Source organism: Acanthochromis polyacanthus, chromosome 18 (assembly GCF_021347895.1).
Source record: "Acanthochromis polyacanthus isolate Apoly-LR-REF ecotype Palm Island chromosome 18, KAUST_Apoly_ChrSc, whole genome shotgun sequence".
Taxonomy (NCBI): Eukaryota; Metazoa; Chordata; class Actinopteri; family Pomacentridae; genus Acanthochromis; species Acanthochromis polyacanthus.
Window position 1 is genome coordinate 9,599,702 of NC_067130.1, and position 15,565 is coordinate 9,615,266.

The window sequence follows — 15,565 nt, forward strand, 5'->3', positions numbered from 1 at the left end:
GAAAAGTCCCTGAATTTGTGTTATGTCACAGTGGGTGGCAGCTGAGTCATAAATGGCTGCTTGGTTTCACAGAGGAGTACAGAATTTGTATGTATTTTGAAATGCAGTTACTGAAAAAGATTCATTTTTATTGATTTTTTAAAATTAAGATATGTAGAATAAAGTGATTTTAATGAAATATCTCAATTTTAGCTTCGATTTGGATCATTTATTGAAAGGAAAGTACATGTCACACATATTTAGTTTAAGGACTATTGAACAAAGGTGAACATCCAATGAATCTCTCTGTTGTTACATTTTCTGGCTCTGATAAATGCTGTAATTTTGGTGATTTGATCAAACAAAAACATCCCTTTCAAGCCCGCTGGAAAGTTTTAGGTTTAGAGGGTTAAAGGCCAATAGTGCGATTTTAGCTTTACCAATTGCGCAAAGCAGTGCTGCCTTCCTCTGTTTTTTTTTATCAGCATTAATGACAGCCAACTTGAAGTAACGTGCAGAAAACTCACAACTTTAAAGTCAAAGTCAACTTGTAGTGTGAGTTAACACATTGTATATCAGTGCTAGCTCTGTAGAGCGCTTTTGCACCAGCTCACTGCTAAAACTTCTGTATGGAGTTTGTGTTTCTCATTTTATTTTGCAAGTATAAGCATATAGACAATAATAGACTACTGACAATAACTGTTTGGCTCACAGGGCACTTAACTCTGAATACCATTACATGTGGTTTCATTGTACTTAAACTTTATTAAGTTATTCCAGACAAATCAGATATAGTGTTTGACTGATTAGACAGCTCTCTTTACCCGATACCTCAGTCAAAGCCAGTACCTCATATAGCGCACAGAGAAAACATAAGAACCTTGGTGTAATAATTTAGTGTGTTCTGCATATTTGGTTTGATGAATCAGTGTGGTGTTTTTGGTGTTTTTAAATGCCCCATTTGCAGATCTTTTTACTGAGCGTTGTTGTGTGAGAGACAAAGAAAGAACAGAATCGGGCTCAGAACAGAGCCCTGAGGTTCTCCACAACCCATAAATCTACATAAAAGAGTTCATGGTGTTGCAAGAGACACAGTGACCCTATTTTCAGGCTAGATAATTTCAGATCATGCCTATATATATATCTCTCTCAGGCAGACTGTACTTTACATCACATGCAAATACCACATACATCAGTTCTGCTTCTAGTTCACACCACACTAAGAAACAGAAGCAATATTGACTGATTTCTATACCTAGCATACACATTCTTATGTCATACAATGTATATATTAGGATTGTTTTTTTTAGTTTATTCTGAGTGAAAGTTCAAGAATCTCTTTGGGGAACTCATGAATGCAGGTCAAAAGTTTACAAGCGAGTACCAGGACAGGGCAGTCGGATCTGGGGGAAGTAATGTGAGCTTTAAAAGTACATAAACAGCTTGCTGAATGTCATGAGAGCTGCCTCAGAGGAGGCAATGTTATCTCCAGTTAGAGCAGAGTGTCTTGTGACTGCAGCTCATCATCATGGGTTAAATTTTCCAGCACAATAAGGCCCTTCACAAGATCCACGGCAAACCTAAAGAAGGTGGAACTGAATTTGTAGACGCAACTGAAGGATTTACATTATGGAGTTCTTTGAATCGGATGTTCAGAGAGCAGATATCTTTTCTCTTGTTTTTTACACACAAGAAACATCCTGTGGTGAAACTCTAGCTTCGAATGCACAGCTAACATATTCAGAAATCTTAAAATGTAACTTTATACTTTAGATTTAATATCGCTGTCAAAATCAGTGCCTCATCTCTAAACTATTTATGCAAGCCTTCTGCTTTCTGGATATTCTGCTCTGACCTATATTCACTGGAGCACAGCCAACACATATTGAGTAGCTACAGCATCTTGATATGGTTGGAAGTTTCTTAGCCCCAAAATATTCCGGTCACACACTGAGCAAGCTTATATTATCACAATGGTCCACAGCTGTTTAATCTCCTGTGCTCTGCTTAACCCTCAAGCGACAGAGTGGGGTCATTTATGACCCCAGCCATATAATTGTATTTGCCGTTTTTATATCTTTTATCCGAAAAATGTTTCCTGCCATGAATTTGTCAATCTACTTGTCCTACAGCTGCTCATAGTTTTTTGTAGAGATCGGCCAACTGGTGTGACAAGGATAATGGAAACTTGTCTGAGGTCACTTATGACCCCATAAAGATGTATAGGTTTTTCATTATTGCAGGCCTTAGTTTTATTTATTTATTTCTACCTCTAATTGTTATATTTCAGTGTTTTGTAGTGCACTATAGCTGACAGACCTACATTTTTAGCCACAGCTGCCCTGGGGCAGACTGACTGGCTGCCAATCCACTCCTACAACCCCTCTGATCACCACCAACATTACCCAGCATACACATTCATACACCAGTGTAAGTGGCAGCACTGGAGGTACGGTGGGTAAAGTGTTATGCGTTGGACGAACAGCTCTGCCACCTGAGCCACAGCCACCCCTAATCTAAATACTTCTCTGCATGTTACATTGCACACATACAGACAAGATGTTTGTGTAGATTTTGTTTTTATGTACTTTTGATTTACTATTGAGGAAACAAAAGGAATAGTTTTAAAAGAAGTGGCAGACAAAGCGTGTCTAAATAAATGTTATTGCGTTCTTACAATGCATCATATTGTTCATAGGGTTTTACTTTAGCTCTGAGTCAAAAATGATTAAAATCCACGAATAATTACAGAAGGTTACTTTAGAATATCCATCTTAAAATGCAGTGGAGTGGAATAGGTAAGAAAGCACAAAAAGAGGCACTAAAGTAGACATATTCCTGTGTAAAATATAGTGGGGTCATAAATGACCCCAGTCGGTCATTTTAGTCGCTAAAATAGCTTGGTCGCTTGAGGGTTAAATTTTCAAAAAATATGCACCTGCTTGTAATTCAATCATAAATCTACACCGTTTAATATTGTTGCTATATAGTGTTAAACTGCATGATTCATAAAGAAAAAAGTACCATCATTACATCAAATGGAAAAGTTCTGTGCATAACTTCCGACACATTTCCTTGATTCGGCCGTATGCATTTTTTTTATTGCCGAAAACTTTGTGACCTTTTGTCAAATTCATAATAGCATTCTGTGTGTCTGAGTGATGCTGGCCCACTCGAAATGCGTTTGTAATGATCCACCCACCGAGGGCGCAGTGAGGGGTTAAAGCAGCGTTAAAAACCAGCAGATTTTGGAAAACAAGATAATACAGAAAGATTTTAATGGGCGCTGAGGAAGGACTGGCAAGTGTGCTGTGTGTGTTGTTACACTCACATGTGCGCATTAGTGTGTGACGGGGATGTTATGCTTGGCCCGGGTGAGGGCAGCGGGGGCTCGTGTGTGTGTGGTCATTTGGACTTCACAGAAATTCATGGCACTTTGAAATGATTTGAAACATACCAGGGAGGAGATGGATGGGCGAGCAGATGGATGACTGGATCTAAGACACTATAGCAGTAATCTCTTCAGTTTTGCAAGGGGTTTGGCTTGTTTTTATTCCTCAGTCCCTGGGGGCATAGTGCCAGCTTAGTTCGACTGAATCACTGCAGCAGGCTTCAGAGTAGTAGCTTGCAGCAGTACAATAGTACCTCTCAATATGCACTTTATCTTACATTGTGGTCCCCGGTATTTCATGCCTTCATCCCAAAATGGCTTTAATGTGACGTTGGGAGCAAACATTAGCATCGGGTACGACAGTTTGTGTGTTATGATACGACACCTTGAAAGCCCAGATGGGAAGACGAGCATATCAGATTGTTCTTTTTCTCTCATTCTGCCAGTCTGACAAGGTCCACAATATGCTCCGTGATGCCATTGTTGTAGGCAATTCTGATCTGAGATATCCGTCTCCCTCCGGGAAGATCATGCACGTCACAATGGGCTCCATGTTGTGATTGGTGTCTTTGTCAAGTAAAGGCAGGAGAATCAGTCTCAAAGACATTAGTATTGTGTAATCTAATCCTGACATTACCGTTAGATCACTTGAATATGTCGCATTACAAGCATATTTCAAAATAAGATTTGGTGGCTGGAAATGGGATGGATCCAAGAAGCGTATTTGCTCATTGCAGTGAAATCAATCTCAGTTATTCTAAGTTAAACCTGTTTGCTTTATGGTGTGTTTACTGTGCACTATGTGTCCAGATAAATCTGACCAACTCTCCCACTGTCTGTTTCTCTCTCCTCTTACCAGATGTTGGAGCCTAAGGCGGATGCCCCTTCATGTGAGCTGGGCGGAGTAGGAGGAGATCGAGGAGGTGTTTGCCTCCACCTGCCCCCACGAAGCTCCGAGGGCGAGGAAAGCAGCCTGTACCCCTCCAGCCCCTCTGAGCCCCCCACACTGGGCAGCCCTCACCCCTCAGAGCCTCTCACCCCTTTGGATGAGCTCTACACACCCCTTGGAGGTCTGGTGGGATCCGAGGAGCGACACAAGGTGCCTCCAACTCCACCTCCTTCCACGGAGGGCGAGGACTGCAAGAGCATAGAGGGGCACGAGATGGAGATCTGGAGAGAGAGGAAGGATGAGGACAGCAAGGGGGAGATGGAAGAAGAGGAGGAGGACAGGGCCAGCAGAAAGAGTGCAGGAAGTGAGGAGGGGGATAAAGAAGGAGGAGAGGATGAAGGTGACAGGAATGACGACGAGGTCAACCTGAACCTGGTGGTGTCCAACACAGATGAGGACAACGTCTCAGAGCCGCCTGACACCAACGCCCCACCTTCCTCCTCCTCGTCTTCGTTCGTTATCCCCGAGCTGCGCCTCGATCGCTCCTTCAGCGCCGACGCCCTCTCCTCGCCCAACACCGACGAAGAAGAGTACGACGAAGATGAAGAAGAGGAGTCCGAAGAGGAGGACGACGAAGACGACAGCGACGACGCCTACCTGCAGCGTACTGACAGCAAGCGCCGCAGCATGGTGGAGGGGGCCACCTGCGAGAAACATGGAGGAGGGGGCCTCAGCGTGCAGAACTCCCTCCGCAGGCGCACGCACAGCGAAGGCAGCCTCCTGCAGGACCCGCGCACGCCCTGCTTCACCTCCGACAATGCCATCAACTGCCTGGAGGCTGGAGGAGCACACCACAAGGGCGGCTGGACGCTCCCATCGCCCAAAACCTTGAAGAAAGAGCTGACCAAGAACGGAGGCTCCATGCATCAGCTGTGCATGCTGTTCTCTGGGAGGAAGGTAAGCAGCTTCACCCTGAAATCAGAACACATAGTAATCCCAGAGGAACAAAGTCAGAGACATACAAACGACAACAAACGGACAGAATAATATTGACAGTTGATCTGTTCTAGTAGGAAGTAATAGAACTCTTAGTATTTGAGTTTCTCCTTCTCATCTCACATGCTAAACATAATGTATGACTACATTTCTCTGACACTAGCATCAGGAAAGAGTGACTGATCCAACAGCTCAGGCCAAAGTTTCAGCTCTCCTGTTTCTATAAAAAGGGTGACATCAAGTGGTAAAAGGAAGCAAATACACAAGAATCCTGTAGCCATCAGTTGAGCAAGAACATTCACTCTGAAATGTTAAATGGCAACTTTATCCAGTATAAGCAGAAATAATTTTTAAAAATGCAACAGTGATGTCTTAAACAGAACCAACATATGGATAAATACTAAGCAAATTAGCAGTTTATTGCAATTTAAATTGTAGTGTAAGCACATGCATGTTCATGAATGTCTAAATAGTGTGACATGATGGAATTGTTTTGCAGCTATTTTCAACCAACTTAAGCTATATAATTGCTATATATATTTTAGATGCACTTTAGCCTGAATGGACTGCATGCATGCAGGATAATGAAGGCTAAATATTTACTGCACAAGAAAATGCACTCAGCCTCATTTGCATTTATATAAACTGGCAACCGGAGTCAAAAATAACAATTTTCTCACGCTAACTATATTTCCAGTGCACTGCTGCATAGTCACATCATAGAAAAGGCCTCTGCACATAGACCAACAGCATTTTCTCACAAGGTTTGATTGAGCAATGTCAGGGGAAAGCACAGGAGTCACCTTTAAAGCCAGCTTCATCCGGAAAGTTACATTTTTGTTTTCTCACAGACTGAAAATATAAAAAGGACATTCCAAACACAACACTGAAAGAAGGACTGTATAAAAGATATCAATCTCGATGAAGTACAAAACCCCCCTGGCGAGTATGAAGGACATGTCATCTTATAAAAATATCCCTCAAAACCACCACATGATTATCAGATTCAAACTTTAAATAACAGAAATAATTATTAGATTTTGAACTTTGTTTGGTTTTTCAACTGTAATGTACTGTAAATGTAACCAAATCTAAGCTTTAAATCATGACATTTTATCAAAATCATTTTTGCTGTAGATGCCAAATATAATGTCTGATCTAACAAGAGTAAAAAATTTTTTTAAAAACCCCAGCATGACCAGTTGTGACCAACAGCCGCATAAGAAAAAATCATCGAATTTTCAGCTGAATTGCAGGCCGTGTTCATACAGAGTAGATAAGAGACAATATATAGCAGTAGTAAAATATCTATAGTATGTAAAGTCACATTTTTTCCAGACCTGGTTCACCTGTGGACCCTTGGAAAAATGTGCATGCTGATTCAAGTTTTTCTTTTTCATTTTTTGTAAAATAAATAAAAAAGTTCAACTCTCATTTTTCTTTTTCATGGTTTATCGCATTTTACCCATCTCATTTAAAATTTCTTGCTTTAAGAGAGAAAAAAATGTCGCATTTATGTGTGTCAGTAGTTGTTCGAAACTCTAGGACTCCTATCACTGGAAGTCCTAAGTAAAAAGAATACTGTGATAAAGAAAGAATTGCTTTTTGGCTGCTATTTGAGAAGGTTTTTGTGCAGTGAGTCGGCAGGAAGCAGTTGCCCTAGTCATCCAGCAGAGGGAACCATGAAGTCTCACATGACTCTTTCTTTTCCTCATTTTTCTTTGACCAGTGTTGAGTAATGAACGACAGTTGAGAAATCTCACGGAGTTTCGCTTTCCTGTGAACAATGAAGTAACATTTTCTATAATCTCCCCCGAATTATTACACTTCAGCTGGAATGCGGGCAGATCATCGTTCTCTGTCATCATCGTCTATTTATAGCGGTGAGCTGCACACCTGCACAGCTTCATCAGTGTGATCTCGCAAAAATCAAAAGGGCGCAGATAAATGGAAGAAACAGAACAAGTCAGAGGCGTCCCACAGACTTAATGACAGAGCAGTGACAGATATGTTCAAGTGCTCGCTTTATCATGGTAGAATATCAGAAGTGCTGCTCCTCTTTATCTGTCTCCCCTTCCACCGGGCTGTCAGCACACTCGGCAGCCTTAAATGGCAGTATGTGTTCTCCGTGCAGGGGAGGAATGCAGCAGACAGTGCTGGAGCCTATTGGTCTTGGCAGATTTGAGGGTAATTTTACTACCTATTGGCGTCATGGACACATTTCCTTAGGGGCTTGTGTTTCCATTATTTAAAATCATTTGTCAAACCTCCTTTTTCATAAATCGTGCGACATCTTTAGATGCAGGATGTGTGTGTGTATTTGCGTGAATGTGTGTGTGTGTGATCTCTGAATAGGAGAACTTTATTGAATCACTTACAACGAGTGTCATGGATTCATGAACCTGGATGAACAAACAAAGTCCTGAAAAGGTTTTTTGTTGGTGTCATGCTGTTCCAGATGTGTGAAATCTGGGTCTAATCACTTGTTGCATATCACTGGAGTAAGAACTGGAGGACATTTCTTAAAGTGTGGTGCAGAAGTGTGGGAATGATTTGCCATTAACTCAATAATTTACATTCTTAAAGGAATTGCTCAAAAATCTGAGTATATATTTCTAAAAAATCTATTTATTGTGCTTTGATGAACATTTTCTGTAGTTATGATTATTATAGAATTTATAACATACCATAAAGCTTAACTTCACTGCTAATATCACACATTCCTATCGTACTCAGACGTGCACAACTGTAATTATAGCATTAAGAACATAACAAGGACATGATTTTGCGTATTTTAAAAAAATCTTCTCTTTTGGATTTATGTCCCAGATGTTATTAGGGAAAACTCTAGAAGAAAATCATTTTCAATTTATTCCTGTTATTATTACAGTTTAAATGACTTAATATGTCTCTCTGACGTTTTTTTTTTTTTTTTTTAAAGTTGGGATCCTAGCAGCATCACTTCTCATGAAATGTATACCATATTCCAGAGATGAGTGTGACGAAGGTGTTTCTCAGGGTTTCTTCATCATGGGAAGCCCCTGTCCCACTGCTTTATCCCGCTCTGTCCGTCACCTCTTTTCTCTTGCCAGAAAATGTTTACTTGGCCTTTAACAAGCACCGTCTTTCTTTCCGCTCTGCACCTTTTCCTCTCGCTTGATGTTTTTAGTGGCCTAAAATCGATGCAAGGAGAGACAGAGACAGAGGGCAGGTCAAGAAAAATAATGTCAGGTTTGTTTGACTGAGAGATTTTTCTCGCCTTCTGGTTAAAAGAAACTGTCTTCTGCTGACAGTGACTGACGAAATATTATGTCTGAATCCGATCAATCAGACATGCTTTTTATGTTCTGCATTTCAAAATAAAGCTACAGTATTTATAAACCAGAAGTTTTAGGACAATTAGGAAACAGTTAAGAATGGATTTACTAAAATAATGCTTTTTTTTTTTTTTTTAAATGACGCCACATGCAGGTTGAGCTACTAACACGTATCTGTTAAGAAAATAGAGGAAGAGCTTCAGATATTAGCTCAGTTAGTCCAAGAATTTGATCGATGTGGCACACCACATAAATATCAAGTCTTATGAAACAGGCAAAGGCATCTGTTTACATAAGGAACTCCTGTAGGCCAATTTTATTAGGCAGGATATCATTTGCCATTGTGTTGAAGACAGTTTTATATCTGAAGCTTATGTAAAACCATTTTCCAAATAATTTATATTGGCTTAAAGTAATGATAAACTACCACAGATATAACTTTATTATGAAGGTCCAAAGTGAATGTTTGTTTCCACAGGATCCAAAAAGCATTTAAAAGTATTTAATTAGTAACAACAACAACAAAAAAAGGAAATTAAAGACATGGAAATCTGCAAGTATAAAGAATATTTCAGTGATCTGTTTTATAGTTTGTAGCCACATTGGAACTTGGAGAATGAAAAATGCTCATTTCCATCACAAGGTGACAAGAGACACACTATAAATGGTCCATATAAGACTAAACCGCTGTACGTTCTTTCCAGTCAGACCATTAAATTAAACTCTTGCTGTCCAAGCCCTCAAATCCTCCCTTTTTTTTCCAGTCGTCGCACAATCAATCATCTTGTTTCGGCTCTCGAATGCGTTGCATCCTGCCGTCCTCACAGTCGGACACGTGTGGCTCTAACGCGACGCTTTCTGGCTTAAGCAGACCAAACATTTTTGTTTATGGGGTCTGAATGTTTGTTTGAAACATGGATAAATACCAGCTGTCTTTACAGACGTTTGAGGGGGGAAACAGTTTTAATGTGTTTACTGATGGTTGCGTGATGCTTGCATTCCTTTGTTGTGTCGAGGATGGACTGAGGCAGATAGTGCAAAATGAAAATGCTGTAGATCCATTCAACCTTGGTGCTTCGTGCTTCATTCTCCGAATCGTAAGTGTGGTTTGGTTTGATGGAATGGGCAGCACAAAATGACTGTAAAAATGATCTGGGGGGTATTTCCAGCCAAATCACTAAGGCTACCATAGAGCCGACTTGCAATTTTCTTTCTCGCGAAGAACTAAATGAAACAAAATTGTTCCTCAGATGCAGCAACATTTACTTCCACCCTTTGTCATTATTCAAGCCATTTCTTCCCTCTCGTTTTTATGATTCATTCTAAATGTAGGGCATTAGAAGCAGTGGTTCAGCATTATTTAACACTGGCAATAAGAGGGAGATGAACTTTCTTGTTTGATTTGAACAACACTTAAAATTCAACACTGGAGCAGACAATTTCCACTTAATGTTCGGTGCACTGCGCTCGCACAATCAGCCCATCCATTATTCCTGTCTGAAATGAACCTGTAGGCTATGGCACATCTAAATGAATGTTATACAGGCAAATAAATGTTGCTGCTTCAGCCGGGTCCTAAATAATGAGCGAAACGGGGAAAATGGAGAGAAATGATTCAGGTTATTGTCGAGGAGTGCAGCACATTACCTGTTTGTTTGGCTGAAACAGGCAGAACGCTACAGAGAATGGTAATGTAACACAAGACAAACACAGTTCTGTCTGACCCAACGGACTCACCTTTGTCCTTGGGGCTAAATCAAATATGAGCGATTGATCCACATGCGTGGAATTAGAAAATAGAACACACAAGTACAAAAATAGTGCATTTGAGGCGACCTCTGGGGCATGTTTTTTTTTTTAAAGAAATGCACCAGTTATCAGTATTACAACATCATCTAAGCAATGATACGAGTTTATATTTTCGCAAAAAGCAAATAATGATGCCATTAAGTACACATTAGTGAGCTCAGAACAACATGTTTGGAGTAATGTACCTACAGAGTACAGCATGTCGTCCGTTTGTCCAACTTCCACGAACTCTCCACTCCACTGTGATAAGCAGGACAAACATTTACAGGAACGTAACATGCTATTTTAGGCCATCGTACAAAAATATTAGTAAACTCTGCGTACTGTTAAGTCTTCTTTAAGTACCTCCGTTGTATGTCTGAACAGTCCTTCCAGGAGAAAGCTATTAACGCTGACCTCCCATCATTCCCCAGGCCTTGATACGCATGTTAACCTAATTTTAGCTTAAAGGTTATAGTATGAGATAGGCACAGTATGTGTTGATTTCTAGTTTGAGACGCGCTCGAGTCGGCACATGTGACCAGACCTATTAATAGTTTGTTTTTTACTGAATGAACTATGCAAGAGGTTCATGGAAACAATATAAAAATACCGTGTACTGATGAATGTCAAGTGTTTTTTCTTCACAACATGAAACAAAAGAGATGCCACGAGTAATTTTCCAGAGGGCCACAGTGAACATCACATCAGCACACGCTGTATTATGTGAAAGCACAGTGACACATTGGGTGGTTTGCATTGTAGGTAAACACAAGGGTCTTTTTCACTGTACAGTCGATGGCCTGGACGGGACAAAAGGTCTCCAGAGTTCAGATCCATGCAGGATGCAGCCAGGCTGAATACGTCCAGTGAAAAATCCAAATGAGTAACATGTAAATATTTACTGAGGAGGCTGAGCAAACTTTCAGGATGGTCAACACAGCATCCAGTCACCAAAGTACTTATTGAGGAAAAACGTGAATGAACTGGATGTGATGTCTTTCAGTTTATGGTGTTTAACTTCACAGTTTACAATAAGATTTCAATGACTGTACTCGCGAGGGCCCACCCATATTATAGAAGGCAATGTGTGGTATGTAAGATTGCCCCAAATGGGAAAGAAGTTACATAACAGAGAACAGACAACTTTTTTTTTTTTTTAATTTGAATTCTTGTCACTTGTGAAACCAGAGAGACCGCCCTCAGTCAAAATGCTTGCGTGTCGTCTGGAAGGTTCCAGACAGATCGTATGCTATTCTACTTTGTCCCTGTGTGTGCATCCATATATTTTCTTTTTATTTGGAGGCTTAAAAAAGAAAGAAGAATGTACACTATGAGAGAGTGCAAGCAAACATTAGATGCTGCATGAAGGTATAAATCTATTTGCATATTTCTGCATCCTTCTTTCTAGGATCTGAAAGACGACACTGAGTTTTATCGTTGTTTGATATGCAAACAAGCACACACATTATTGGTGTAGCCATAGCTAAGAGACAGTATGTTACACAACTACTGACCACCAAGCGGTCTTCTCACATTCTCTTTGTATTAATCCACCCAACTGTTTCCATTCTTGTTATTTACAACCTTGGCTTGGACTGTTTTGGAATATTATAAGACGCTATGATGTTTGAAAACCACACACACACACAGTCGACTTTTTCAATCAGGTTTTATCTGCTGTACTCATGTGAACTCAAATTTTTTGCCGTTTCCAGCTGACATCTTTCAAAACAGCAACCAATGTGGTGCAAAGTCAGTATCCAAATGAGCCGATGATCCATGTAAAAGAAATTGAAATGAAGGAGCAGTATTGTAGAGCAGCGCATACAATTTATTGGTCCAACATAACCCGAGATACTTGTTGCAAGCAAACCTCAGGTTGGATTTATGCTGTATTGTTTCACTTTTGCAAGAGAAAGGCCTTTGAGATGAGTCTGACTGGTGTAATATAATAAGTTTTGGCTGAAGCTGCAAAGAAAAAACAATTTTCAGCATCCAAGATCAACATTTACACAGTGGAGGTTTCAGGCCTGAACAGGGATTTTCCTGTTGTAATCTGTAGTGTAACAAAATAAGTTAATTATTTAGAGGCTTGTAATATCCTCGTGGCGTTGAGAATTATGCAAGGTTGGTGCTTACATTAGATATACACAATGTTCCATCCAACACTTGAACATTTGCCCTTGATTTTCTGGTTTTGGAAGGGCTAAGAAAAGAAACCACCCTCCAAGCAGTTGAGATGCAGACTTTTTATCCATCTCTGAACACTCCGCTCCAACATGTGGAGAAATTTAAATCTTGGCAGCCGACCATGAGTACTTAAGACTGCCAAGGTAGGACTGTTACTGAGAGTTGGGTCTGGAAGTGGTCGACTGCATTTGCATGTTGTTTGCTAAATATGCACATATTTATCTGGGATGATTGCTTCTGACAGTCACACAGGGATACATATGATATCCATAGGTGACTAATCAAACTGACAGGAGGGGGAAAAGTCTGCCAAACATTGCCTTCTGGGAAGAGCTATCACTTTCACTCGGTTCTGACAGTGACATTTTATTGACACTTTGACTGTTGGATGCAATACTTTATTATATAAGTCACTGTTTATTGCATTTCCTGACAAAGATGATGTTAAATGTGGTATCTGTTTCAGTATCATTCTCAAATTTTCAAAGCTCTATGTCTGTGCAAAGCGATTTTTAAGATGGATAGATGATCGATCTGTTATGTCTGTGTGATTTATGTTGCTCTTTGCTAGCCTGAACTCTGGTCTTCACATTGTTGGCGTCCATGGCTGGGCAAAGTTATATACATGATGTAACGACAACTTTGACACATAAAAAGAGGCATTAATTAAAAGGAAATATTTCATGTCTGAAGACAGCATTTAATTAACAGTTAATCTGACTCAATGGATGTCGACTGTGCATATAAACTTTCCCCTGGCCGTGCATTTCACGCAGCTTTCTCCTCCTCTTCTGTTATCTACCGTTTTCAAAACGAACAACAGCAACTGGAAGATTTCAAATATTGCTGCGGTTCTTGATCATGCAGTCAGGCAGCTCTGCCACTTTTCTTTGGTGAATTTGCATGTTAATGTTTCCAAAAAGATAAGTCCCCCTAACGCTGTTTTTAGTGGACACCCATGCTGTACCTTTCACTGAGCTCTGCTCAATATGCTTCTGATTTAGAAATACAAGCCAGACCTATGGCAGAATGACAATAAGTACAGAACAGTCTAATGGTTCTGAAACTTTGTATTCTCATGCCTTATGCTTCTGCACCTGCGAAGTTATTTAATATCATTTCAAAGAATGAAGTAACACACTTTTTGCTGTTTTTCCCATGAAATGAAACCTATTTGTCTTGGTGAACTTGATAACTCCTTGTGAGCTCATGAGAGTTCCAAGCTTCCCACACTAATCCTTCTTGCCAGAGAGGCTCCCACATGGCCAAAAATACTTCTACCTCTCTGCTCTTTCTCTGTACTACTGCTGAAACACTCCATGTGGACTCCTACCCTCGCACAAATCCCCACCACAGCGGCTACCTAATCCCAAGCTAACGAAGCTAGCACGTTTTCTGTTTATTTGTTATCAATTGTTTGGCTGTTTGTGATCACTCGGGTAGTTTAATGAGCTGGTTACTGCTGTGAAGGAGTGTTGGATCTTACGGTTTTCATTCATTAAATCTGATATCATTGCAGTATTATGTTAATCAGGGCACATAAAAGCTTCATTTGACACCGATTTAGAAAAATAATCTGCTCCTGCTTCTTTCTCAGGAGCAAAACACTACAAGTCAACAACTTGCATGGCACTTACTAACAGCGCTGACATTCAACAGAATTAGTTGCATTGTTCCTCATCATGGCGACGATACAACACAAACCTCTTACAGTGCCATCCAGACCGCCAAAGCCTGGAAACAGAGCAGCGTTTCAATCAATAGCTAATTTGACTGAACACATAAAAATGATGATGGTAAAACATGACTCACACAATAACACAAAGACACAACACATGCAAAACAGGGTTACACTGCAAAGATATACAACAGTTACTGTCAGCAACCTACATTTCCTCAGTGGCCTTTCAAATGAAACAGCATTATGATGAGGTTTCTTTTCGTAAGATGCGATGCCCCTGATGTCAGTGCACTTAATAGCTGCAGTCATTTCTCGACATCTGCCCACCTTCGTGTCCCACGCTGGGGTAATAACTTGGTGGGACTTCTGGCACAGCAAATCCCTCTCTTGACATTCAGCTTATTCAAGAGAGGATCCAGAAGGCCTCTTGTTTTATAGTTGAGTCCTACATGTGTGTGTTTACAGAGCCCGTTGCCATAGCAGTATGCTGGCTGGATCTGGACGTGGTTACGTAAATGTTGATGGTTTCTCGCATATACATACATGCATGCAGATGCACGTAAAGTCACAGTGCATTCTGGAAGTTCAGATATACTGAGTTTGGAGTGACAGGAGATGATGCACAAGCTGTTCGAAATGCTAGTTTTGCCAAATGAACGTAATGTCTCCACATGCAAACTGAGCAACACAACTTGAACCACAAAATGATTTTGTGAAGACGACACAGCTAGAGGCAGTTTGACAGTGAAACAGAGCAGTGGAAAGTAGTTCGATAATATTTACTATAATGATAGTGTTATTGAGCATAATGGTCAGAGTGTATACACCATACGAGGTCTTTGTTACACCAGCAACTGAAGAAAGAAAACTGTTCATTTGCTGTAAACAAATTAATTAGTTGCCTAAAATATAACTCAGACTCTTCCATTGGATCTTGACAGATCTTGCATCTGTGCACAAGCAGATGCACAGAATTTTCCCCTGAATTCTGCCCAAATTTGGCAGTGATTTAAAAACAGTGTTCACTTTGTCTTTTATCTACCATTTATATGGTTTGAATCAGAAATTCAGTTTTTAGGGTAAACTAAGTTCTATTTAACATATGTGTAACAACTGAGGGAACATTCTTTGGTCGCTTGAGGTCAAATTTAAGCAGATATTGCAAATATCTTGTTCAAAATGTTAGTTAGAGCTCAGGATCGTACATTCACATAAATGTTCCAACTGTATACTGCAATTAAATATGAGCACTGATTCATTGTCCTTTCCGTCCACTACAATGAATTCAATCTAGCGCTTTATGGATAAAAAAATGTAAATTATTCAAAATA

The 15,565-nt window shown here is 40.2% G+C and overlaps 1 protein-coding gene across 8 annotated transcripts in view; it reads left to right on the forward strand.

The window, feature by feature from the left end:
- The window catches only part of rgs3a (regulator of G protein signaling 3a), a 142,598-nt gene that overhangs the window by 97,658 nt on the left and 29,375 nt on the right, over positions 1–15,565 (forward strand). For all 8 annotated transcript variants that reach the window (XM_051938281.1, XM_051938279.1, XM_051938280.1 and 5 more), the window contains one exon: positions 4,230–5,216. In XM_051938281.1, the coding sequence (XP_051794241.1) occupies positions 4,230–5,216 (987 nt within the window). The remainder of the gene's footprint in view (positions 1–4,229; positions 5,217–15,565) is intronic.